Here is a 26,449-nt window from a genome sequence, read left to right on the forward strand (position 1 = left end):
TTTCAGTAAGTAATTTATTTACATATGATGTTTAACCACACAATTTTCATATAATTTTTAAATAACAGCAGCCTATAAGTTATTTAAACTGTATCAATATTACTGTCTAAAGTACAAATAACAAAGTTCTTTCATTACTATTACAATATATTGCTCAATATTGAATTTTCCAATAACTTCATGTTAGATTTCATCTATATCTAGAACTTGACATAGTTATGATTCTACAGATCACATTTACTGTCAGCTTTGAATGATATTTTAATGAGCCCAGAGTATTGGCATACCAGTGTTTCCATGGACCACAACAATTCCTCCTAAATTTTTATCAGCTATCCAGCCATTCTTTCATATAAATACATGTTGTTGGGGACACAGCTCCTCCTTCATAGCATTTGTCAAACACCTGCAACAACAGAAATGAATTATACTTATTTATAAATTATCTTAAATCCTATAAAACATTTAGGATTAAGCCTATGTGGCCTTATAAATAGACTAAAATATACAATAAACTTATCCAAAAAATTAATGTGATCTTAAGGTTACTGTCTGGCACTAAGCAGTAGGAAAAAGGCCCTAACTGTCAAGTAAGACATTGTACAGCTAAAATTGCTTAAGTTGGTCTGAGAGAGTTGCAATCTTAGAGTTTGCAGTCTGTGCAACAAACCAATAGCCCTATTAAAGCCCCTGACTAGTAAATTGGTTTGAGCAAATAAAAAAAAATGTTCAGACATATAAAAGCATTTGCTTGAAAATAGCTTTCTTGATAGTTGGTAAAATAGTTTTTGGCACAGACTGTTTTGAAATTAGTAAAAATTGATTTTCTATAAACTGAAAAAAAAATACTGTAAATTCATTATTATTCATGGGATACCAATTTTTGTGGTTTCTGTGGGTATAGATAAACCACAAATTTAAATGTTCAACAAAGTACAAATTTCCTTTGGCAAAAACCACAACATCAAATGTCCATGAAAATACAATTGTTCTTCAATCCACAAAAATGTATGCATCCACAGTACCGATATTAAAAATGTTTCATTTAAAACAAGCCAATACTTAATAAAATGCTCCGCTGGGTGCAGCTTGATACGACCGCAGACGTTGAACACTGAACTGTTGAGGCAAGTATGGACACAACATTCAAGCTTGATATAGCTCTGAGTTCGGATTGTGATTAAATATTTGACACACAATAGGTTTCTGAAACAGAATGAATGTGGTCTAAGAACTTAAAATTTTTTAATTTACCTATTGTGGTCCAATATCCATAATCTAAATACATGGTTAGATTCAGCATATCAAAGAATCAAAAGAATTCAATTTTTGATGAAATCAAACAAAGTTTAATTTTGGACCCTTTTGACCTCAATGTGGACCAATTTGATAACGGGGCCCAAAAATCAAAATACATGGTTAGATTCAGCATATCAAAGAACCTCATATATTCAATTTTTGTTGAAATCAAACAAAGTTTAATTTTGGACCCCAACTTGGACCAACTTGAAAACTGGGCCCATAATCAAAAATCTAAACACATGTTTAGATTCAGCATATCAAAGAACCCCAAGAATTCAATTTTTGTTAAAATCAAACTAAGTTTAATTTTGGACCCTTTGGACCTTAATGCATCCCTTTGTGGTATGGAAACTTGTGGTATAATTTCAGAGAGATCCATACACCGTTCCACAAGTTATTGTCTGGAAACTAGAAAATGCTTATTTTTGGCCCCTTTTTGCTTAACTGTTGGTACCATAACCCTCAAAATCAATCCCAACTTTCCTTTTGTGGTATTTAACCTTATGGTAAAATTTCATAGAGATCCATTCACTTAAACTAAAGTTATAGTGCGAAAACCAATGTGTCTTTGGACGACGACGACAACGTCGCCAAAATCATACCAATATACGACTGCAAAAATTTTTTGCGGTCGTATAAAACTGGCTACTGTCTACTGGATACATTATACATTCTGCATGAAGAAAACCATTAGTGAATCTTTTAAATATAAGTTATATTTTTTTCAATTATTAATGTTTAAAACTAACTTACAGGGCATGAACCACATGGCATTCTCATAAGTCCTGTAGTCTCCACAAGTGGATTTATAGCTCTGTACAGCTTAGATCTCCCAGCATCCCCTGAACCCCCTGCTGATGCAACAATGGTACATTCCAGTTTCCCATCAAATATCAAGGTATTCAGAATTGTTTCTATGTCTTCTTTGGTTAACTGAACCTGAAATAGAATAAAAGACTTTATAATTTTTTTTCACAGACAATTGCAATGATGATAAAAAGAATTTCCTACAGAACTACATCAGATTTTTTACTTTTGTCTTACAAGATTCTTCAGAGAATAACTTATCCAAAAATTCAAATATTGAAAAATATTCAATGAGTGACTGAACAAAACATTAATTCACCACATTAGTTTATTATCGGTGTAGTGTGGTCAAGAGTTGAATATTTTTTCAATTTTTGAAATCTTAGATAAGTTATTCTTTTCATTACATCAAACAAGTTCCTTATAATTGATATAAAGTAGAAAATACAAGGATCTTAATCTTTTTCTAAGCATTCTCTTTTTTGTTTTAATGTAACATCATGTCTTGACAACACTCATTGTTGTATGATGTCAGAGGAGTAAAATTATCAGATTTTTATTAACATGTGAAACTATCAGTTTTTATTTGATCGGGATATCACGGTATTTCATTACAACCAATGTAATAATATGATTTATCTATAACTAACAAGAAAACAGTAATATTAAAACAGTTCTGGGTAGAACTACTTACCTTACTTATCCCTAACTCTGATATGAACTTCCACACATCATGTAAAGGTGTGAATGAAGCATTTCTTTGAGCAATTGGGTCTGTTTTGGTATCTCGTGCAATGGCTGCCTGTAATTATTAAAATTTCTACCATTATTCTTCAAATAGAAATCATTAAAAATTTCCAACATTTGATCATGCAAATTTAAAATACCTCTTCAGATGATTTTGATATTTAGAGCTGTTTTCCATTAAATTATACATGGAACCTTATCCTAGCCCTGAAGGAGGGCACTTTGAAATTGAGATAACAATTTGTAGAGGTGATTTTAGAATTTCTCTAACACTTACTGTACTAAAACACAGACCCATTGTTGAGATTTCAATGTGTCATCTGTGGTTCATGCATGTTTTTATGGATTTTTTTTTTTAACACCCCTTATTCAGTATTGTCCAATACTTTAAATTCAGAGATTATTACGATGTTTTTATTATTGCGAATAATGCGTCTGGGTGAGAACTGCAATAATAAAAACTCGCATTCTGATATCTGTATGCAGCTTTTCCTGAATTTGCAATAATTAATCTTGCATTTATGTCCATTCTTCAAACATTGCAATAATAATTGGACGCAATAATTTTGGAATTTACAGTACATAATCATTTACTAGCCTTTGGATCATTATGTGTTTTTGATAGATGTTTGATAGATTGCAAGAAGTTTAAAATGTTTACACAGAAATATGTCTCACCTTTTTGTTATTTTGATAATACAAATATTAAAATAGAAATACTTAAACATGTAAGTTATACAAATATTCAAAGTCAATGAACTATGACTGAAGATACATGGCTAAACAATCTCCATGGATACACAGTGAATATATTACATGTATCTAGATTTTATAATAGGTTCTTTTCTCTAAATATTATTTATAAACTGTTACTTATTCTATGTTGTTCTAAGCTTGTTTGAAACTAGTTCATACTTTCTGCTCTAAAAACTTGAAGCATTGTTGATTCAATACTTCTACAAATTCTGATTCAAAATCTTGATCACTATACCAAGCTCCTCCAGTGACTGACTGGGCAGGTTCTAAGTCATATAACATGTATACTTTCTTCTTTGAGGCCTGAATAGAATATAGACAAATTAGGGAGTTCTACTACGATTCATTTAACATATGAATGATAATTTGCTGATATAATTGGTTGCTGGATTAACAGACAGACAGACTAATCAATTCATTTTACCAAACTTCTCTATCAGAAGATGTATGGCAGGATAGTTACTTTTCTTCTAATACAAAATTAAATGAAAGAAATGGTTAAATTCATAAGGTATTTACTACAAAGGATGTTCTATACTGATTTTATGTTTTCCATCAATTTAATAGTCTCAAAAGTTGGTCAAAATTTTCCACATTAGAAAGATTTTTTAAATTAACATACTCAAATATATTTCATATAAATTTTGAATAAAATTTCTGGTCCTTTCATTGCAATAACAAGCTGTTGAACAAAGACAAACTTTTCATAAATATCTACCATAGTCATTCTTTGTCTAATTTCTAATTTTAAATGCATCATGTTTCAAATTTAATCACCTCTTGAATTGTCTTCTTTCCATCAAGTTTTGCACTACCAGGTGACATTAAACATAGAATTTATCGACCTAACTGACAAAATATATACTTACCGCTACAGATTTAACTGCTTTAATTAATTTTTTACTTTCCAAATTCTTTAATATCTTGTTGACTTGAGTCAGTAATAAGTTGGATTTATATCTTATATCTCTTATCCAGATTCCTAGAACATTTGAATGATATAAATATGATACATGATTATTTAGGTCAAAGGAGGAGTTAAGACATCCTATTCTCTCCATCGCCATTTCCTCTCCAAATACACTGAAGGTATAGAACCACTAATTCAGGCCAGGTCGGGAAGAACATACAAGAAAGTAGTACATAATTTAAACAAAATAGTTCCTACGCATAGCTGTATCTTTGTCAATAGTGGGAATATTTGGGTAGTTTTAGTATCAAATGAAAGCTTGGGGACTTGGGATCACTGTAGAACCCTTGTTGAAAGTTTTATTTGAATAATAAAGAAGTATATGAAATTTTAATAGGAGGGCTCATTTGGCCTGTTGTTCAGATCAGAAGTTCCTGTTTTTGTACTATCAAACTTCCGGGAACCAGTTCGCTCTAATATGCAATTAAAGGTATGTTGATTTTTTCAGTACAAGTCAGCATAAGGTACAGTTTTGACATGAAATAACTACCACTTTATTTGAACTTAAGACAAAGTAGCCATTTATGCTTGAAATTGCAGAATTTAACATAGAAAGCAATGGGGCTATGAATAAGTGGTTTTATACCTGAAACTGGCTTACGAATGAGGGTCTGGATGATGGGAATCTCATTTCTGTATTCTGTATTTTTCAATATAAAAAAGAAGATGTGGTATGATTGCCAATGAGACAACTCTCCAAAGAGACCACATGACACAGAAATTAACAGCTATAGGTCACCGTATGGCCTTCAACAATGAGCAAAGCCCATACCGCATAGTCAGCTATAAAAGGCCCTGAAATCACAATCATTTTTCTCCATTCTTTATTAATTTTGACTGTTATTTTTTAATCTTATTTTAGGACCCCATTATTCTCTATTCTTAATTTTTTAGGTCTATTTTTCTTCATTTTTATGTACTCTTGGTCCATTATTCTCTATTCTGTAAACCCCATCCAGACCCTTGTGGCATGATTTTCAAAATCTAGTGGTTATATCTGATTTAGTATGAAGGAAAACAAATGACTGTATGATTTGGTTCATTTTATTTTTATTTTAAAGAAGTTTTACATACAGTGAGACCTGTATGACCTGAATGCCTTTCACCCAGTTTAAATAGGTTTTGGTTTCAATAGGTTACACTGTATCATGAATAAAAGGAGATGTGGGGTATACGTCAATGACACAGCCACCCAACAACAAAAATATGTAAATGCATCTAAATGGCAACAAACAGTCTTCAACAATAGACAGTTGTCTACACAAAATGTTAGTCTTCAAACCATTTTAAGGTGGCACCAAACACTTTGACTAAAATTAATTTGGCTCTTTTAATTTTCATAAAATTTTGACAAAATATTTACTTTGACCCTTTGACAAAAATAGAAATATTTCAAAAAACTTGAACCACACACTTTATCGGAAAACTTTCATTGGATATATAGGAGTTTGACAAACACTAATTTTGATCATTGAGAAGCTTAATATTTCCTTAACAATAGATTGTGATTAAAACGTTCAGCTGATTTTTACAGAGTTATCTCCCTGTAGTGTTATGTACCACCTTAAGTCTAATAAAATGCTTCGCTGGGGCGCAGCTTGATACGACCGCAGAGGTCGAACCCTGAACAGTTGGGGCAAGTATGGACACAAAATTCAAGCTTGATACAGCTATGACTTTGGATTGTCATTAAATATTTGACACAGCATAGGTTTCTGACACAGGATGAATGTGGTGTAAGAACTGGAAAAAATTTAATTTACCTATTATGGTGGAATATCCATAAACTAAATTGTTTGTTAATTTCAATATATCAAAGAATATGTAGAATTCAATGTTTGATGTAATGTAATAAAGTTGAAATTTGGACCGTTTTTGTTCAATGTGGACCAATTTGGTAACATGTATAAATAATTAAAAATCTAAATACATGGGAGCCCATTTAAATACATCATAAAGGTATTAAAATAGAAAGTGACATCATAGTCATGGCTAAAAATAAACAAAAATCCTTAATCAGCAACATTTAAAGTAATATCTAAAAATAAAATTCCTTTGTAACCATAAAAGCCCATTTAAATACATCATAAAGATATTAAAATAGAAAATGACATCATAGTCATGGCTAAACATAGCAAAAAACCCTTAATCAGCATCATTTAACAGTAATATCTAAAAATGGAAATTACATCATAAAGGTATTAAAATAGAAAATGACATCATAGTCATGGCTAAAAATAAACAAAATCCTTAATCAGCATCAGCAACATTTTATAGTAATATCTAAAAATAAAATTCCTTTGTAACCATAAAAGCCCATTTAAATACATCATAACAGATATTAAAATAGAAAATGACATCATAGTCATGGCTAAACATAGCAAAAACCTTAATCAGCATCATTTAACAGTAATATCTAAAAATAAAAATTTCTTTGCAACCATAAAAGTAAAATAGAAAATGACATCATAATCATAGCTAAAAATAAACAAAAATTTTTTTTATTGGCAAATTTTAAATGGAGTTTATTATACTAAAACAATAAATTTGCAACCATAAACATGACAAAACCCCATTTAAACACATCATAAAAGTATTAAATAATTCAACTACATCATAAGGCATTAAAAATAGAAAATGACTTCATAGTCAAGGCTAAAGGTAAACAAAAAACCTTCATCAGCAAAATTTTATATTGGCAAATTTCCAATGAAGTTTATTACACTAAAATTGTTGGCAAATTTCCAATGCATTTATTAACAATAAAGTTATTGGCAAATTTCCAATTTACATAATTTAAAAGCAGTGTAGATGAGATATTTAAATGAGTTTGAATTACCAACCTTACACTGCTTTTAAATAATGTTCTTTACTCAATTATTTGTCTATTAAAATGGAAACCCTTGTTTTTTAACCTTTTTTCCCCTTATTCCTTAAACATTAGAGCCATAACCACCACCCCCCCCCCCCCCCCCCCCCCCCCACCCCCAAAGCCAATTATTACTTTCCAATGTAACCTAAATTTCCAATATACATAATTTTAAATTTCAGTTCCTCATGATATATAACCGTATCATTATTATTTTCTTTCATATATAAATCTGAAACAACCATCTTTAAACATGTTAAATGGAAAATTTTAAAGAAAAAAAAAAGGAAAAAAAAAAATCCTACCCCCCACACATTTTTTCAACCCCCTTTTGATTCATCATCCCCCACCTCAATCACAACCTTCAATTTGTGGTATGGTACATTGCAATACAATTTCACAGAGATCCATACACTTGAACACAAGTTTTTGTTGCAAACTAAAAAAATCCTTATTTTCGACCAATATTTGGCCCCTTATTCATAAATGTTTGAGCAATTAACCCCAAAACTCAATTCCTACTTTCTCTTCGTGATAAAAAATAACTAACTTAAAATGTAAATTTTAAACAAAAAAAAAAAGGAAAAAAAAAATTACCCCTTTTTTGACCCCCGCCCCCCTTATGATTCATCACCCCCACCCCCTTTCCCCCCAAACCAAGCTCAATAACAGCCTTGCCTTTGTGGTATGGTACCTTGTAATACAATTTTAGAGAGATCCATACACTTGAACACAAGTTATTGTCTAGAAACTAAAAAATGCTTATTTTAAACCCCTTTTTAGGCCCCTTATTACTAAACGTTTTGGGCAATTACCACAACACTCAATTCCAGCTTTCCCTTTGTGAAATGGAACCTTGTAGTAAAATTTCAGAAAGATCCATACACTTACACACAAGTTATTGTCATGAAACTAGAAAAATGCTTATTTTTTGCCCCCTTTTGGCCCCTTATTCCTAAAATTTTGAGGCAATTAACCCCAAAATCAATCCCAGCATTGACCCTTTGTGATATGGAATCTTGTGGTACAATGTCAAAGAGATCCATATGCTAACACACAAGTTATGTCTGGAAGTTACAAAAAATGCTTATTTTCGGCCCCTTTTTGGCCCCTAATTCCTTAACTGTTGGTACCATAACCCCTAAAATCAATCCCCACCTTCCTATTGTGGTATTGAACCTTATGGTAAAATTTCATAGAGATCCATTCACTTAAACTAAAGTTAGAGTGCGAAAACCATTGTGTATTCGGACGACGACGCCGGACGACGCCGGACGACGACGACGACGACGACGACGCCAACGTCATACCAATATACGACCTCAAAATTTTTTTGCGGTCGTATAATAAAAGTTGTAAACAAGTTTAATATAAACATTAATATATATACATATCCTATTCTCCAAAAAATGAAAAAAAACGTTAAGTTATATGACATACTGCAACTTGGAACAGGAACAGGAAAATGTGACAGAATTAAACTAATTTTGTTAGATCTCCACCCTCATGTTCTTTAGTCTCTATCAGTAGACAAAATGTACATAAAAGATCATAAAAATTACAATAAAAGCCAGTCCATGAAGAGCACTTATTAACTCTAAAATAAAGAAACAATAGACAAAAAAAAATGGTCACAATATTTTTTCATGATCTTTATCATTTTATCAACATGATTTTCCTTAACTAAATATATTACATAAATTTTGTGTCAAGAGTGAAATGTATCAAAAAATATATACTGTCACAAAAAATAACTACTAAAGTGCTTGTAACAAATAAGAGTTAAGGATGTCTAATTATGCAAATCATTTAAATATTATGTGCATATAGTGTTGGCCATATTAAGTGTATAGTAAATTAAGATAAACATCTTCTACCTTTATTGTTAGCTTCTTTAATGATTTGATAAACTACTTTCTCTTGATGATCTCCTCCTTTGGCTTGGCTACAAAAGAATATATACAAAATATGTTACTGTGGATTCGTCATTATTTATGGTATATCATTTTCTTGGGTGCAGATGAACACCAAATTTAAATGCTTAACAAACAAGAAATGATTGTAACAGGATGCTGTTACAAAGTCTCCCAAACGAAGCTCCCATAATTCGTAATTCCCAGGGTCGCCTGACATTGGGCAAAGTCCAGTGAAAATTGGTTTGGTCCAGTCAAGTTATATGCATTAGTGATGCCTGGGGACTAACCCTGTATATCATTCAAATCATCTTGGCATGACAAACCAGAATATATATGGTTTAGGGTGGGGATCTCGACGATTTACAAGATATTAGAACTTTCTCAAATGGCAGGGGGTCGGGATGACCCCTGGGGACTAACCCTGTATATCATTCAAACCATCTTAGCATGACAAACCAGAATATATATGGATTAGGGGTGGGGATCTTGACCACTTACAAGATATTAGAACTTTCTTAAATGGCATGGGGTGGGGGTGACCCCTTGGAACTAACCCTGTATTTCATTTCATGTGCTTTATCATGACAAACCAGAATATATATGGTTTAGGGGTGGGGATCTCGACCATTTACAAGATATTAGAACTTTCTCAAATGGCAGGGGGTCAGGATGACCCCTGGGGACTAACCCTGTATATCATTCAAACCATCTTAGCATGACAAACCAGAATATATATGGATTAGGGGTGGGGATCTTGACCACTTACAAGATATTAGAACTTTCTTAAATGGCATGGGGTGGGGGTGACCCCTTGGGACTAACCCTGTATTTCATTTCATGTGCTTAATCATGACAAACCAGAATATATATGGTTTAGGGGTGGGGATCTCGACCATTTCAAAGATATTAGAACTTTCTCAAATGGCAGGGGGTCGGGATGACCCCTGGGGACTAACCCTGTATATCATTCAAACCATCTTAGCATGACAAACCAGAATATATATGGTTTAGGGGTGGGGATCTTGACCACTTACAAAGGTATTATAACTTTCTTAAATGGCATGGGGTGGGGGTGACCCCTGGGGACTAACCCTGTACTTCACTTCATGTGCTTTATCATGACAAACCAGAATATATATGGTTTAGGGGTGGGGATCTCGACCATTTTACAAGATATTAGAACTTTCTCAAATGGCAGGGGGTCGGGATGACCCCTGGGGACTAACCCCGTATATCATTCAAACCATCTTAACATGACAAACCAGAATATATATGGTTTAGGGGTGGGGATGTCAACCATTTACAAGATATTAGAACTTTCTCAAATGGCAGGGGGTCGGGGTGACCCCTGGGGACTAACCCTGTATATCATTCAAACCATCTTAGCATGACAAACCAGAATATATATGGTTTAGGGGTGGGGATCTTGACCACTTACAAAGGTATTATAACTTTCTTAAATGGCATGGGGTGGGGGTGACCCCTGGGGACTAACCCTGTACTTCACTTCATGTGCTTTATCATGACAAACCAGAATATATATGGTTTAGGGGTGGGGATCTCGACCATTTTACAAGATATTAGAACTTTCTCAAATGGCAGGGGGTCGGGATGACCCCTGGGGACTAACCCCGTATATCATTCAAACCATCTTAACATGACAAACCAGAATATATATGGTTTAGGGGTGGGGATGTCGACCATTTACAAGATATTAGAACTTTCTCAAATGGCAGGGGGTCGGGGTGACCCCTGGGGACTAACCCTGTATATCATTCAAACCATCTTAGCATGACAAACCAGAATATATATGGTTTAGGGGTGGGGATCTTGACCACTTACAAGGTATAAGAACTTTCTTAAATGGCAGGGGGTGGGGGTGAACCCTGGGGACTAACCCTGTATTTCATTTAATGGGTTTTATCATTTAGAACATTTTCAATTAAAAAGATTGTGTCTATCTCAAACGGTTTTCAATTTATAATCATTTGAAAATTTTAAAAAATAAAATCCCATAGGGTTCTATATAGTAAAACCCTCTTTTCTTTTTGCCCCTCAAAGTACCCCTTTATAAACCCCATTGCACAAACAAAACCCTAATTGCACCACTAGATATGTTAGTCTAACATATTGTGAAACCCTAAGTTAATCTGACAAGCGGTTTTGGAGAACGGGTGCGGACAAGTTCAAATTTAAAAGCGGCGGAAGAGGAAGAGGAAGAAGAAGAATAATAATAATAATAATAAGAACTGAGCAAAAACAATAAGTCTTCCCAAACATCGTTTGGGAGACTTAACAACAAATTTTCTATAGGCTTTTATGCAGACTTTTGCAAAACCACCAAATCAAATATCCATGAAAATACATATTTACTCAATCCACGAAAATTGGTGCCCACGTAAAATAATACACTTTATATACACTCAATAATTATAAACACATGGTGACTGCAGATAGACAATAATGAGTCTTAATAAAAAAACCAACAGAGATCATATATTTTTGGGCCTTGTTTAGCCATGTAAATTAAATAAAGTAAGAAATTGTCTTGTATCATCATATAGCATTATTCCAATTTAATGCTCAGGCTTAATAAAGATAACGTAAAATACTATGTGAAGCCTGATGACACAATTTGACTTACATCATTACAATTACATTATGAGAGAGATTTGACGTATTTCAGCAAGATATAAATGAACTTAAAGATCATTTTGACAAAAATTGCGCAAAAAACGAGAGTTGCCAAATTATGCAAATTCAAGAAATTAATATATGTTAATTTTGTCTCAATTATATTTTTTTATTTCATAATAGTTATACAACTCTGAAATGTTCTGTTAGCATTTAAAGAAAATATGTACAAGTACATGACAATTTAGACAAATGTATACATGTATAAGAATTCAAAATTATCTTTAAGGGCTATTCCATTAAAATGTATGTGGGAGGGTAGGAAGGGACTTTCAAAATATCCCTACAACCAAGAACCATTTTTTAAATAATTTTGCATAATGGTAATAGGTGCATACTGAAATAAAATGCTCCGCTGGGAGCAGCTTGATACGACCGCAGAGGTCGAACCCTGAACAGTTGGGGCAAGTATGGACACAACATTCAAGCTTGACACAGCTCTGAATTTGGATTGTGATTAAATATTTGACACAGCATAGGTTTCTCACACAGAATGAATGTGGTCTAAGAACTTAAAATTTTTTAATTTACCTATTCAAACCATATCATTATTATTTGCTTTTATATAAAAATCAGAAATAACCAATTTAAAACGGAAAATTTTAAAGAAAAAAAAGGGGGAAAAAATCCCCCCTCAAATTTTTTGAACCCCCTTATGATTCATCACCCCCAAACTCAATCCCAGCCTTCCCTTTGTGTTACAATGTATGGTGCCTTGCAGTACAATTTCAGAGAGATCTGTACACTTGAACACAAGTTATTGTCTGGAAACTAGAAAAATGCTTGTTTTTTTTCCCTTTTTTGCCCCAAATTCCTAAACGTTAAGGGCAATTACCCCCAAACTCGAACCCAGCTTTCCCTTTGTGATATGGAACCTTGTTGTACAATTTCATAAAGATCCATACACTTACACACAAGTTATTGTCCTGAAACTAGAAAAATGCATGTTTTTTTGCCCCTTTTTGGCCCCTAATTCCTAAACTTTTAAGGCAATTACCCCCAAAATCAATCCCAGCCTTCCCTTTGTGGTATGGTACCTTGCAGACAATTTCAGAGAGATCCATACACTTGAACACAAGTTATTGTCTGGAAACTAGAAAAATGTGTTTTTTGGTCCCCTTTTGGCCCCTTATTCCTAAACTTTTTGGGCAATTACCCCAAAACTCAATTCCAGCTTTCCCTTTGTGATATGGAACCTTGTAGTACAATTTCAGAAAGATCCATACACTTACACACAAGTTATTGTCATGAAACTAGAAAAATGCTTGTTTTTTGCCCCTTTTTTGGCCCCTAATTCCTAAACTTTTGAGGCAATTACCCCCAAAATCAATCCCAGCCTTCCCTTTATGGTATGGAACCTTGTGGTACAATGTCAGAGAGATCCAAACACTAACACACAAGTTATGTCTGGAAGTTACAAAAATGCTTATTTTTGGCCCCTTTTTGGCCCCTAATTCCTTAACTGTTGGTACCATAACCCCCAAAATCAATCCCAACCTTCCTTTTGTGGTATTAAACCTTGTGGTAAAATTTCATAGAGATCAATTTACTTAAACTAAAGTTAGAGTGTGAAAACCAATGTGTCTTCGGACGACGACGACGACGACGACAATGTCATACCAATATACGACCACAAAATTTTTTTTGCGGTCGTATAAAAAGACCCATGACCTACATTCCATAATTAAACTTCCCTTCCTACCCTACCACATACATTTTAATGGAATAGCCCTAATATAAATATCTATGTAACAAAGTACAGATAAAAACGTATTTTGGTAAATTCAAATTCAATTTTAATTTTGTGATATTTGTAATATATTTTTTTTTTATGTATAAAAAAAACAGTTGACAATCTTTTTATAGGAATTTGTCTCTTTGTACCATACCTTGCAGCATCAGGATCCTTCAGTTTGTAGATCAGTTTGTTACCACTTCTCAGTAAATCTATTTTACCCTGCAAAGAAAATGATGAAATTTTAAAATTTGTATCAATAGATTATTTTTATATTACTGACAATTGACTCCAGAATATATAATTTTTTGACAGGATACATACTCTGTGGTAGGACATTCTGATACTCTGCCAAGTAATTGGTGCATTTTTTTCTGGAGGACTAAACTGTCTTATGTATTCTATACACATCATAATCACTGGAAAAGAGTAAATTGTTCCCACAAATTGCACCAATCGTAAGGTTGATATTACTTCTTTTAGTTCTCATTTTTTCTTTTTAAACTAGCACACTTTTCATTGACCGGATTTTTATGCAGATTAAAAGATTTTGAATTATCTATAAGTAATATTTCATATATCTTATATCAAACACTAGTACTGATATAGATAAATTTTATCTGTTATTTACCGGTACCTGTACAGGGAGAACAATTTAATTAGCCGAAATGTAATCGTGACCCATAAATTTTTAGCAAAAATAAAAACAAGCTTATAATTTAGCCAAAATTTCTTGCGTCCTTTCTAAATAGATTTCAAACTGGAACCACAGGAAAGTCTAACAGTCTTTTAAAACAATTGTTTTGCCAATGTCCGATTCATAGTAAGAATGTTAGTCTTAGGGCTAAGAATGAACAATCAGCTATGGATTGAGATTACAGTATCACAGTACTTTTACTTGAATGACTTACTGTGGACAAAAGTCTATTTATACAAGTAACTCGCTGTTGTGGGCTACATAATGGTAAATCTTTCATAATTATAGCATCTGTTATTCCATCAGGCTGTTCTTGACATAATTCTATAATCCTAAATAAAAAATAAAAGTTAAAGTTAATACAGGAATAAATATTTCAGATATGGAGAATTACCCAATGTTTTGTTAAACAGGGGTTCATGTTGCTCTTGATTTAGTTTTCAGTGTTGTACTTTGTGCTATTTAAATTTTTCTACATCTGTGTTGTTTATATTAGTAACAGTCTTGTTTCTTCTTTGTTGATATATCAAGTGATTAGGCATCACACTATATACCTGATTGGTAATTGACTCTTCTTTAACCTTAAAACATCAAAATTTGTAAACCCTTGTTCATGTAGATTTTCTTACCCTAAAACTTGAATGTAAAATTTTGAAATAGAAACAATTTTTTTCTCTTTTCATCTTATTTCATATAAGTAATATGACAGGTGTCACATCTAGAGCTGGACCTGTTTACCCTTTTGCAGTACCTGTGATCACCATTGGTTCTGGTCGTGTTGGTGTTGCTCAGTCTTTAGTTTATTAAGTAGATTTTTTCTGTGAAAAGTTACATATTGCTGTCACCTGTATTTTGTTTTGTTTAATAAATGTATGACAAATATCTATCGGGAGTTTCTGATTCCCAAATTGTATGGAATTGTGAAATTGGACCAATATTTAAATTTGGTAATAGGGTAGCTATTGAAAATCTTGAGAAATTTGACTGATAACTTGAAAGATTTGTGCAAGCAAAAAATGAAGTAAAGAACCAATAGATATAACCCAAATCTCAATCTTATATGGTTTAATATTTTTTTTATTGATGATTAAGACCAGTATTATTCCATTATCAGTAAAGTTATCAGGTAATATCTATCGGTATTCTGGTTCACATTGAATTTCTAGTTCTCTGGAAATCCTAGTAACAAAATGGACTATCTCGGAACTAAAGTATTTGTATGTGATTACACCAAAAGTGTGCTTATGATTTTCAGCATAGATGTAAAAATAATTGCCAAAAAGTATGATTACAAAAACAGACTTCAATTGATATTTTATAGAGTGTCTTTCTATGTTGTGATGTTACACTATTGTTTCAGATAAGGGTGAAGGTTTGGTACCATTAAAACGTTTAAACCCGCTGCAACTGTTTGCACCTGTCCTAAGTCAGGAATCTGATGTTCAGTAGTTGTCGTTTGTTGATGTGGTTCATTAGTGTTTCTCGTTTCTCATTTTTTATATAGATTAGACTGTTGGTTTTCCCGTTTGAATGGTTTTACACTAGTAATTTTTTGGGCCCTTTATAGCTTGCAGTTCGGTGTGAGCCAAGGCTCCGTGTTGAAGACCGTACTTTGACCTATAATGGTTTTACTTTTATAAATTTTGACTTGGATGGAGAGTTGTCTCATTGGCACTCATACCACATCTTCTTATATCTATTGCAAAATCCAGTTGTTGCTCATAATTTATAACTTGTGAAACAAGATGTGTGCCTATTGGGATATATACTGCTGTTGTGCTATTTATGCAGTCAAATAGCATTGACCGTATATTCATTTGTGATGTTGACAAAGCATTTCTGTAAGAGTTTTATTAATAAATTATGACGTCAATAAAAAAATACAGCCTTTACAATTACAGGTTCGCAGAAATTTTATGTTGTCTGCTCCAAATTAAAAAATGATGGTTTTACCCTCAATATATCGGCCCAAAACTGGATATAAATGCTTGAAAAAGAATCGCTTTCTACCTGTTTCTAAGCCTTGTACGAATAAATTTATATTTAGAGACAATGTATATTTCTATGGTTATTCAATATTCAACTTATTCTTATAAAACTGCCATACAAGTTAACCTGATTTCAAGATCCAAAATTTCAGCCGGTTCTTCCTTTACAGCTACAGCTGCAGCCATAATTGTGTTCCCCCTGATAACTGCCTTTATTTATGTAGGAAAATTAGAAAATCATGTGGACAATGTCAAAGTGAAAGTAAAAACAGGAAGTTGCGAGTAAGTTAGTAATTTTAGACTCGCACGGAATAATTCCATTATTGTTTTTATCAGATGATAAGTTATTAACTAAAACGATAGAATGAAAGTATAATTCATTTATTTAATATTAAAATCAATACTTTTAAAATTATATAAGAAGCCATGCGTAAAAATTGTTTTGTTCATTCAATGCAGAGCTACAATATGACCGTGATGACGGAAGTGCAGGTCCCTTATATTTTTCTAATTTTGAAGCCTTTAACCCTTATTTTGACCTATTTTGTCATGTCAAGTTATATGTTTGAAATTATTTTTATTTAAATTTTTCAGGCTGAAATAGTAGAAGGGTGTAGAGTGCCAGTTTTATTGAAGAATGGCGATGGATGGCGTAAGTTATTCTAAGGGAGATAATCAAATCATGTAAACACACAGGTGGGGTCATAATATGGAACATTCACATGCGTTTAAAATTGAAATCTTCATTTCAAATATTTGACACTTTGTCATATCCATGCCTTGTTTTAAAAAATTCAATAATTAATAAACTTAATCCTTTTGTGATAAATTGGAAAACAGTAACCCAAATAATTCAATTGTTATATTCCGCTGCTCTAGATCTGAAAGCAAAGACTTATCAGCTCGGAGTCGGAATAATGTGTCCCGGTAAGGTGATATGTCTTCCTGCAGACTGTTACCTTGTGAACTGGAACTTTAAAATCAGGCTCAGCATGTTGGTCTTGTACAAAGCAGGGTTATCATTCATATTACATTAAAATGTTTTGTCCTATATATGCATACTAATTTACCTCTGGACATTTAAGCAGCCATTCATCATCATCACCTATCTCTCCTGGATTTGTGACACATTTTTAGTGATATTTAAAACCAATCAACTTCCTGCTATAAAGCCTATCTATATATTGCATTATAAATTAACAATATGATCTCATATTAACCAAAAAGTGATTGTTGCATGACAACAGAAGGTTATTTGAAAACAAATCTAGGGTCACTTGTAGCCAATTCAGCTAAATACTTGAATGATAAAATATGTCTGTAATAGACCAATTTTAAGTTCTTTCTTTTTATGAAGGAGTAACAAAATGTATGCCAACTGTCAATCAGTGTAAATGACATAATTGAACAATCAACCCATACTGTGATGTAATAATCATTGTGACATTGGATGGTACTGTTTAATGCATGAATGTAAATGTTGTTTGACGAGCTTCTTACGTTTATTGGAACATTTTTGTTTTATTTAGCCTCATACTGTATATTCCTTAAAATACACATTTGAGGAAAATTGAATGCATCTTTATGATGCAGTGTTCCCGCCTGCCCTAAATAGAAGGGCGGCCCGCCCTTGGTGCCATTACCCCCGCCCTTCTGCCCTCCAAAGTAAAAGAATGCACCCCTCTGCCTTTTCAAAAAAATAAAATTTTCAATTTTCATGCCTACCGGCATTTCCGGTAAAATTGTTACCTGATTGTGTAACACTAATTAACTGACAATGGGATTAAGTTAAATACCTAGTGCTTTGGCAGTTTTATCACCTTTGTTAATGATTGTTTACTGCCAATTAGTGGATTTAAGATAATTGAACAAATACTAGATATTTAATACAGAATGAAATGTCCACATGTTATCCATTTGTAATGTTTATGTACAGCATGTACACCTGAAAAAATTTATCTCAGTAGGCATAACATAAAAAATAAAATCTTAAACAATTTTAAAGGCATACATAGTTTTGACTTAATTTGTTTCATAACCATGAGTATGAAATTTAAAGAGGAATCAAAGAAATTTGTACTTTGAACATAACAAGATTCACTTCCTGTTTTTAATACTTCTTGTATTTTATAATCCTCCTGACATAGGAGCACTCAACAAGTTATTTTTAACAATGATGGAGAAAAAAGTAACTGTTTATACCTTTTGCAATATATAATTGCATCAATATAAAATATGATTATCTCCTGTCTCACCTGTTATATTTATAAAACTCCTTACTGAGGAGCACTTTGGTGTGCACTTAAAAATAATTTTTTGTAACAATTCAAATGATAATAAATAACTCTCAATAACATATATACTATATGTTTGAACAAGTAATTTAAATGTAGATAATTAAATTACATTCAACATTCAATTTTGCATGTATAACTCCATCTTTCAAAACTACTTGTTTATTTTGGAATTAAGTTATAAAACATTGAAATTTCTGATGATTATTTTCCATACCAAATGTACAAGTTTGTTTATATTAACATCAAAATGATATGCTTTGCTTCATGGTATGATAATTTGATGGAAAAAAATTCTTACTGGAACCAACATCAAGAACACATTAATTTCTGAATATGGTTTAAATACAACTAATGTTCTCCAGCTGAGCCTAGCAATATTCAAGGTAATTTATACACTGTCCAACATTGCCCTTGAAATCTGGGTTATAACGCTAAAGTGCCCTTTCAGACAACTAGCACCCTTCTGCCCTGAGATTCAAGCTGGAACACTGATGCTTTACAAAAAATGCTGAAAAGGAACTGAACAGAAAGAATTTTATGTCACGCCCTATCGTAGGTCCTTAAGAACATTTCTGGAATAATCCAAAATCATTCCTTCTACCAATTACATGCACCCTTTGGAAATGTGTAAAGAAGGTGCAAGTTAAAAGCAACTCTTAAAAAATTACTGGACAATTGAGCATTAACTTTATATAGAAATTCTTAATAAACATGCTTTTATTAAATGTTTAGGTCTGTTTAGAACTCTACAATTTTTTAAATCATCTACTATGTAGCACAAGGACTCTGTTGGCAGGTTAAAAAAATTTTTTATCAATGTTTTTTAAATTGTTTTTAGTCATGTTAGTTTGTTTTCTAGCAATGTGCAATTTACTACCCATATCTGTATACTGAAAAATTGGATAGTAAACTGCACATTGCTAGAAAACAAAGAAATATTGATGCCATCATTAAATATGTTATTAAATAGAGCGGTCTCACTAATTAGTGACAAGAAGAAAAAAAATTAGCTATAAGAAGACAAATTTATGGTCAAGAAAGTTTAAATACTATTAAAACAATAAATTTATAGAAAAAGTAATTTTATTACAGTTGATTATTTGCTGTTTTCATAAAGATTAAATTTTTTTTATATTTAGTAGCACTTGGTATAGTAGTCTTGTGGTGAATTTTTAGTAAAAACTATTTTTTTATATTATTTTAAAGCATGTATCAATCTGAACATTTTTTACAATCCCATGTCCCATCCTAGGTATATGTACAAATGTATATGGACATTTTTGAGCAAGGACTTATGTTACTTATACATCCTAGTTTGGAGTGAAATAAATAAAGATTAGATTATCTTATAATTTGGTTTATAAACTGTAAACTGTAAATATATCTATTTAAACATATCCTTGATAACAAAAAAAAAACTTGTTCTAGAACAATGAACAAATGTTTATTTTCTTCACGCAGTATTATGAAATAATAAAAATACCCATATATTTAAAACAAAACCACACTCACTTTAATACATGTTTCTATGTCTATTTGTTTGAAATAATCATTATTTAGATATCTTGACGTTAAATTTATTTTCTTGTCGCTAAATAATTCTTCTTGTCGCTAATTATCGAGACCCTAATAAACTAAATAAAGTAATACAAATAGACAAGAAATACTAAAAGTTAATGGTTTCCCCTAACCCTGCCGGGTCTGTTTTTACCCTCTGGGTCAATTTTTTTTTTTTTTTTTTTTTGCAGATGAAAGTGTTGCTCTGGTTTCTTTTGTCAATTTCAATGATGTTTTTTTAAATTGTCTGATAATCTCTTAAAAGTGTATGAACGTTGCTCAATTATCCTTCCATTAGTTTCCCATATCTGATACCACAATATAGGATGTAAAACAGGAATTTACCACCAGGTTAACAACTACATTCTCTGTATAACGAAACTGATTTTTCAAACAAAAAAAAATTAAATAAAATATAAATGTTTTCCTGACTGCCAGGCCTTAATAATTTTTACATGTTAGGGGAAACCAACATTCATTTTTCCATGGCCTTATTCAGTTTGAACCACTATATAAGTATGCTGCTAATCTCCTGTCATTGTTGAGTAGACAAAATGATGATAACTTATTTTTGAGACTTTGGTTTCTGTTTTAATTTCTGTGGACAGTATTTTCCCTTTATATGAAATGGAAATAATGAAGCCATGCAGTTTTAAAACTTGTGTCCTGTGATTATTTATTTCACTATTTCTTCAAATCAATATCCTATAATTTATTTTATCATATGTCCATGAGAGAGCATTCCAACAACACTATAAAACTAAGTTTAGAAACATGTTTTTGCTAAAGTACATTGAATGTCAACTTGATAGTATATGATCGCATCTGTAAACTTTTTAAAAATAATTCTTTCATCCTCATTTAATAGTTTTTATTTTGCTAGGAGCAAGCTGTTCCATTGCAAGCTATGGGGGAATTTCTACTTTGATCATGTTGATGAAAGACTGTGAAAAGCAGCATATATTCAGGGTTGATTGTTCAATTTAGATTTCATAGGGCTCTAACTTGGTTATATAAATGCTTAATATGTAATCTCAATTTTAAAAAAAAAATCTTATTTTTGATTTTTTTCTGATATAAATTATTAGTTGTCTTCATGTATTGCATTCACAAACAAAAGCAGTGTTTAATATCACTACTAGTTTTGATCTTGCATTTAAAATAATAAAGTTTTATACATATTTTGCAGACTTTGCTGAGATACTTGGAAAGAAAGAAGTCAATGGAAAGCACATGTTCTATATTCATTATGAAGATTGTAAGTACATGTACAGTGTGCACAAGGTGATTCACTTAAAAGTCACTCTTGGTGGTGAATTTACACCGAGATGCTAGTGATTATGAGTGGTTCACTCTGGCATATGTCTTTCTAAACCTTGTGATATATTTGAACCAGAGATCTATCACAATACATCACCAGCGACAATTATTTTTAACTAATTATCTAAGATCTTAGTGTGTAGTGGATTCTCTTATTGTTACCTAACTATCTCAGTTGCCTTGTGGTAGTGTGATAGTGTGGTAGTGTCCACATGCTGACTGAAGATAGTCTTAGGTTGCAAATATTTAGATTGGCATTTGTCTGAATCTTTGACTCATCATGCAGTATTTAGAAATAAGAACAAAAACTGGTCTGCTCAGAGTCAAAATGATGTCTTCATAGTCTTAGAATGGAGGAAATATCAGCATTTGGACATGTTCTTGTAAGCTTGAATGTCACTACTTTGTACTAAGATGCTTGATAAGAAACATGTCACTGGAAACAAATGTATACATTATTTAATCTGATATTACATAAACTTTAAAGTAAAAAATAGAACATAAATTAAGTTTGATTAGGAAATATTTGGAAGACACTCTTTTTTATACGCCTGTTTACGGGACATATTATGGTATACCGTTGTCCATCCGTATGTCCGTCCGTCTGTCTTCAACCTGTCGGACATTACTCAAAAACGCTTCAACCAATTTGCATAAAACTTTGGTGAATTGTTCATATCTATTGATGTGAGCTCCCTTTTGTTTTTTTATAAAATTTGGAGTTTATGTTTCTGAGTTATGGGTTTTTTTTTCATTAAAAAAGGGGGGATTTTCCAGTTTTCGAACAATAACTCAAAAATGCTTTCACCAATTTGCAAGAAACTTTGGTCAATTGTTTATATCAATTGATGTAAGCTCCCTTTCAATTTTTATAAATTTTAGATTTTACACTTCCGAGTTATGAGATTTTATTCATAAAAAAGGGGTGATTTTCTAGTTTTCGGACAATACCTTTTAAGTGCTTTGAGCAGTTTTCATTAAACTTTGGTGACTGGTTTATATCAATTAAGATAACCTCCCTTTAGTTTTTCACAAATTTCATTGACATTGAGAAGTTATTGAACTTTATTCGTAAAAAATGTGACAGGCGTATCATGCGCTCATTGCGGCTGTTTATTTTAGATTGTTTGCTTCAATCAATTGAATACTATTGGCATGCTGTGCATGCCTCTGTTGTGAATTAAATAAACAGTTACATGACGAATCTTTAAAAGTCTTTGTTTATTTTCAGTCAACAAACGTTTGGACGAATGGGTACCCGAGGAAAGGATGGACATGAACAAGTTAGAACCACCAAGGAAAGACCAGAAAACTCCCAAGAAAGATGCTGCCAGTAAATTAGGGTCTGGGCCTGGATCCAGACCTTCCAGTCCAGAAAGAGAAATAGTTATAGTTGTAAGAATTCTTAAGCACATCATAATTTGTTGACAAGAGACTTTGTCATCCGATATTATGTATTGTGGAAAAATTAGAAAAGTATAGTTCATACCTGCCAACTTTTGAAAGTCCCCATGGGGTTTTTAGTGCAAACAACAATTCTTTGTGACATATTTTGCGTGTGCTGTTTTGTGGTCTAGAAAAAGAGACATATTTGTATGATGAGCTTACAAGCCTTTTTCTTAAGTTTATTAGCATGATTCTAGTTATTATTAGTATATCAGTAGAAAAGATGAATATGTAGCTAGAAGACCAGGATTTATTTTCTTGTGTTAGGATATTAAATGATTGTTGACATTTAAAATTTAAAATAAGGCACAAAGATGGACTTTTATCAGGTTGGGAACAACACCCCAAATGAGTGGTAACCCCTCAATGTAAGGACCAATTTTAAGTACAAATGAGCATATATCTATATTATTTGAAGAAAATTTTCCTAAAGAATTATACATCTATCTGGTATTATATGGTGAAAACATGTCCAAGAATTTTGTAATGTTCCTGGATTTTTATCTTCTTTATCATGTTTATTATTAAAAATAATTGGACCCCTCATTTAGAAAAGACTTTAAAGTTGTTCCAAATATAATGAATTTTCCCACTTTTAAGTTAAAAAATCTAAATTTTTCTTTTTTACAACAGTAAAATGACCCCTTGTCCTATGTCTTGGGGACAGTCCCTCATTTAAGGGGTATACCTCTCATTTGAGGGTTTGTTGCGATCCTGTTTGTTTGGTCCTTGTGAAAAATGAAGTACTTTAAATGATTTGCCCCATTTGGTAATTTAATTGAATACAAAAATGACATATGTTACAGCAAGTGTAATGTCAATAAATTAGTGAATAAACTACTATTTATTATCTTTATGTTTGTAATGCATCATTGAATTTTGTCAGTCAACCATGCTTTTATTCTTAAGCTGTTTAAGAACCTCCTTGCAGATGAAAATTAACCTTCTATGTTCACGATTTTACAATCCTCTAGGAATACAACACAAGTTCAAAATCTAGCATGTTAGAATAATCTTAAGAGAAAACGTTTTTGATTGGCTAATTAATTTGATCATGAGAAACACAGAATTTGATTGGCTGATCACGATTGTCTTCCCTTGGGAACAGTTCAATATCATGAACAATCATATTTTCGTGTAGATTTTCACAAAATCGTGTTTTAGAGGTTTTTTCACGATCCCGATCGTGCAATCGTGACAAAGGGTCAAAATTGTGTAGTACACGCCTAAATCGTGAAAGTTGGCAGGTATGATAGTTTCACTTTATGGAATATCCTTGTTGAGGTTCAATACTTCACAGTTATGAAAAAAGATTTGAAAAAGGTTTTTTTTTTAACAAATCTCTGTGTAAGAAAAAAGATAGACCTTCAACTGGACAGCTGTTTCATTAATGAACAGAGTTCGCGAAAATGGTCGGTCCTGTCGGTCAAAATGAGGCTATTTTGAAGGCTAGTGCTGGTCCCAATGACCGATGTAAAAACGGCCATTGTAGTGCATATTTTGGCACTTTTTTACATTGGTTATTAGATCTACTGCAATTGTTTCCAATAAGTGTTTACATCAGTTATCAGATGTACCCGCTGCCAATTTCCGGTACTGGTTTACGGATTTATTATAAACACACCAAAGCGGCGATCTACACGTGGCCTACTAAATTTGTTCATAGAGCCATCCCTGGCAAACAATCAGCGATTGAACCCTACAATGGAGCAAACAAATACTGTAACAGCCGAGAAAGTGATTCAGATGATGAAATGGATAGTGAAGATGACTTTAAATAAGAACAATCAGAAGACCTGTACTGGTCCTTCATTGTTATTTTGCCTGTTGGTGCGAAGAGTAAAACTAATATTAATAAAGTTATTTTTCGATAAAATATGTTATTAATTTTATTTCAGGATAAAATTGACAGATTTTGTAGGACTGGCTAAAATTTTGTAGGACTGACAAATAATCATGCTTTGTCGGTCCCATGACCGACGGACCAAAATAAGTTTTCGCGAACTCTGAATGAAGAACCTATTTATTGGCCAAATATTATCAGTGTTTTGCCATTTTTGTAGTATAGAAACTTTGTAAACCCTGGACCAAGTCAATGTGTATCTGTGAATAAACATATCAGAAAGTAAAAAGCCTGGGTTACTCCGTCAGGTTTGTTTCATCAGATTTTAAACTCGTTTTTCCAAAGGTGGGTGGGTGGGAAGCTGCCAACGGTTTCCTTGTAATATCCTATTAACCATTTGATATTGGCACTTTTCACTTTTACTGTCCTTGATATATTGGAAAATAACACTTGATGTTGTCTCTGTAGTCTGTACAATAACTTATGAACTGTTCAACCAATGCTTTTCAAATTTTAATGTTTTTAGTGATTATAAAATTGAGGTCAGATTCAATATTGACAATTTTCACTTTATGTCGTTTCCATGTAATAATCTATGAACTGTTCCGTTTGACCATTGCTTTTCAAATTTTGATATATTGTTACTGATGACAAAATGGAAGTCAATTTCAAATTAAAGATTTTCACTTTGGTGGTTCAGGAGTTATCGTCCTTGATAGATTTGAAAATAGGCACAGAATGTGGCAGGTCAAACAAGCCTTAAAAGTGCCTTCAAAATACAAAAAAAACCTGGTTTGCTGTTAATTTAACAGCTCACTTCTTTTTTTTTTTTTTTTTTCAATTTGTTAAATACTTTCATCTAATCTTTTAACAATGATACTATGACATCTTGGAATTTAAGTATTTCGTATTACTGATTTACAGAATGGAAACTCATCAACCAATAAAAAGGTCCCATCAGTCAACAGAAAAAGGCCAAGACCTGAAGAAGATATACTGGTAAATTAAATTTCTATTAATAGTTATGTTACTCTGCTTTCATGCACTCCTGATCCAAAACTCAAATACATGTGTTTTGAGTCCCTACCAACCTATATTTCCATATGGTTTTAAGGTGGTCACAAATATCAAACGTCCCTAAATGCATCTTTGTTTAAAAATATGTGAATAAAAGAATAAAAACACAGGAAAACTAAACCAAAAGAAACTATAGATACCACATCTTTATTTATAGCCAGTACTTCCTACAGCAAAGTTATACTAGGCAGGGTAAATAGAGTCCTTATAATTTTTTCTGTTCCAATAATTTGAAAACTAGTCAAAAAAAGTTTTAAAAATTGATGTATGCCATTTAGATTGGATCAACACATAATACAAAAAGAAGTGAATAACAAAAATACCCAACTCCAAGGAAAATTCAAAACTGAAAATCCCTCACCAAATGGCAAAATCAAAAGCTCAAACACATCAAACAAATGGAAAACAACTGTCATATTCCTGATTGG

General features: G+C 32.2%; 2 protein-coding genes across 2 annotated transcripts in view; one reads left to right on the forward strand and one right to left on the reverse strand.

The window, feature by feature from the left end:
* On the reverse strand, nucleotides 1-16,757 carry LOC127739036 (DNA-directed RNA polymerase III subunit RPC6-like). Its single transcript, XM_052250595.1, has 9 exons — nucleotides 16,609-16,757; nucleotides 14,708-14,825; nucleotides 13,951-14,018; nucleotides 9,329-9,396; nucleotides 4,482-4,594; nucleotides 3,772-3,915; nucleotides 2,804-2,911; nucleotides 2,056-2,241; nucleotides 1-406 (listed from the first exon to the last, which is right to left on the reverse strand). Exons 1-9 carry the CDS (start codon nucleotides 16,665-16,667, stop codon nucleotides 329-331), a joined length of 942 nt encoding a protein of 313 aa, XP_052106555.1. The 5' UTR covers nucleotides 16,668-16,757; the 3' UTR covers nucleotides 1-328.
* A 186-nt stretch (nucleotides 16,758-16,943) lies between these two features.
* Nucleotides 16,944-26,449, forward strand: part of LOC127739034 (histone acetyltransferase KAT5-like) — a 36,060-nt gene continuing 26,554 nt past the window's right edge. Inside the window, exons 1-5 of the mRNA XM_052250593.1 lie at nucleotides 16,944-16,973; nucleotides 17,076-17,133; nucleotides 21,525-21,593; nucleotides 22,887-23,050; nucleotides 25,869-25,943. Of these exons, the coding sequence (XP_052106553.1) occupies nucleotides 16,950-16,973; nucleotides 17,076-17,133; nucleotides 21,525-21,593; nucleotides 22,887-23,050; nucleotides 25,869-25,943 (390 nt within the window). The 5' untranslated portion in view covers nucleotides 16,944-16,949. The remainder of the gene's footprint in view (nucleotides 16,974-17,075; nucleotides 17,134-21,524; nucleotides 21,594-22,886; nucleotides 23,051-25,868; nucleotides 25,944-26,449) is intronic.

Source organism: Mytilus californianus, unplaced genomic scaffold (assembly GCF_021869535.1).
Source record: "Mytilus californianus isolate M0D057914Y unplaced genomic scaffold, xbMytCali1.0.p SCAF_4, whole genome shotgun sequence".
NCBI classification, from domain to species: domain Eukaryota; kingdom Metazoa; phylum Mollusca; class Bivalvia; order Mytilida; family Mytilidae; genus Mytilus; species Mytilus californianus.

Coding starts and splice junctions, on each gene's coding strand:
- LOC127739036 (XM_052250595.1), bottom strand. CDS start 16,667: ATGGCTGCAGCTGTAGCTGTAAAGGAAGAACCGGCTGAAATTTTGGAT. Junction 2,912..3,771: donor TCAAGTTTTTAGAGCAGAAA/GTATGAACTAGT, acceptor TAATAATTACAG/GCAGCCATTGCACGAGATAC. Junction 407..2,055: donor TGCCATGTGGTTCATGCCCT/GTAAGTTAGTTT, acceptor CTGTTGTTGCAG/GTGTTTGACAAATGCTATGA.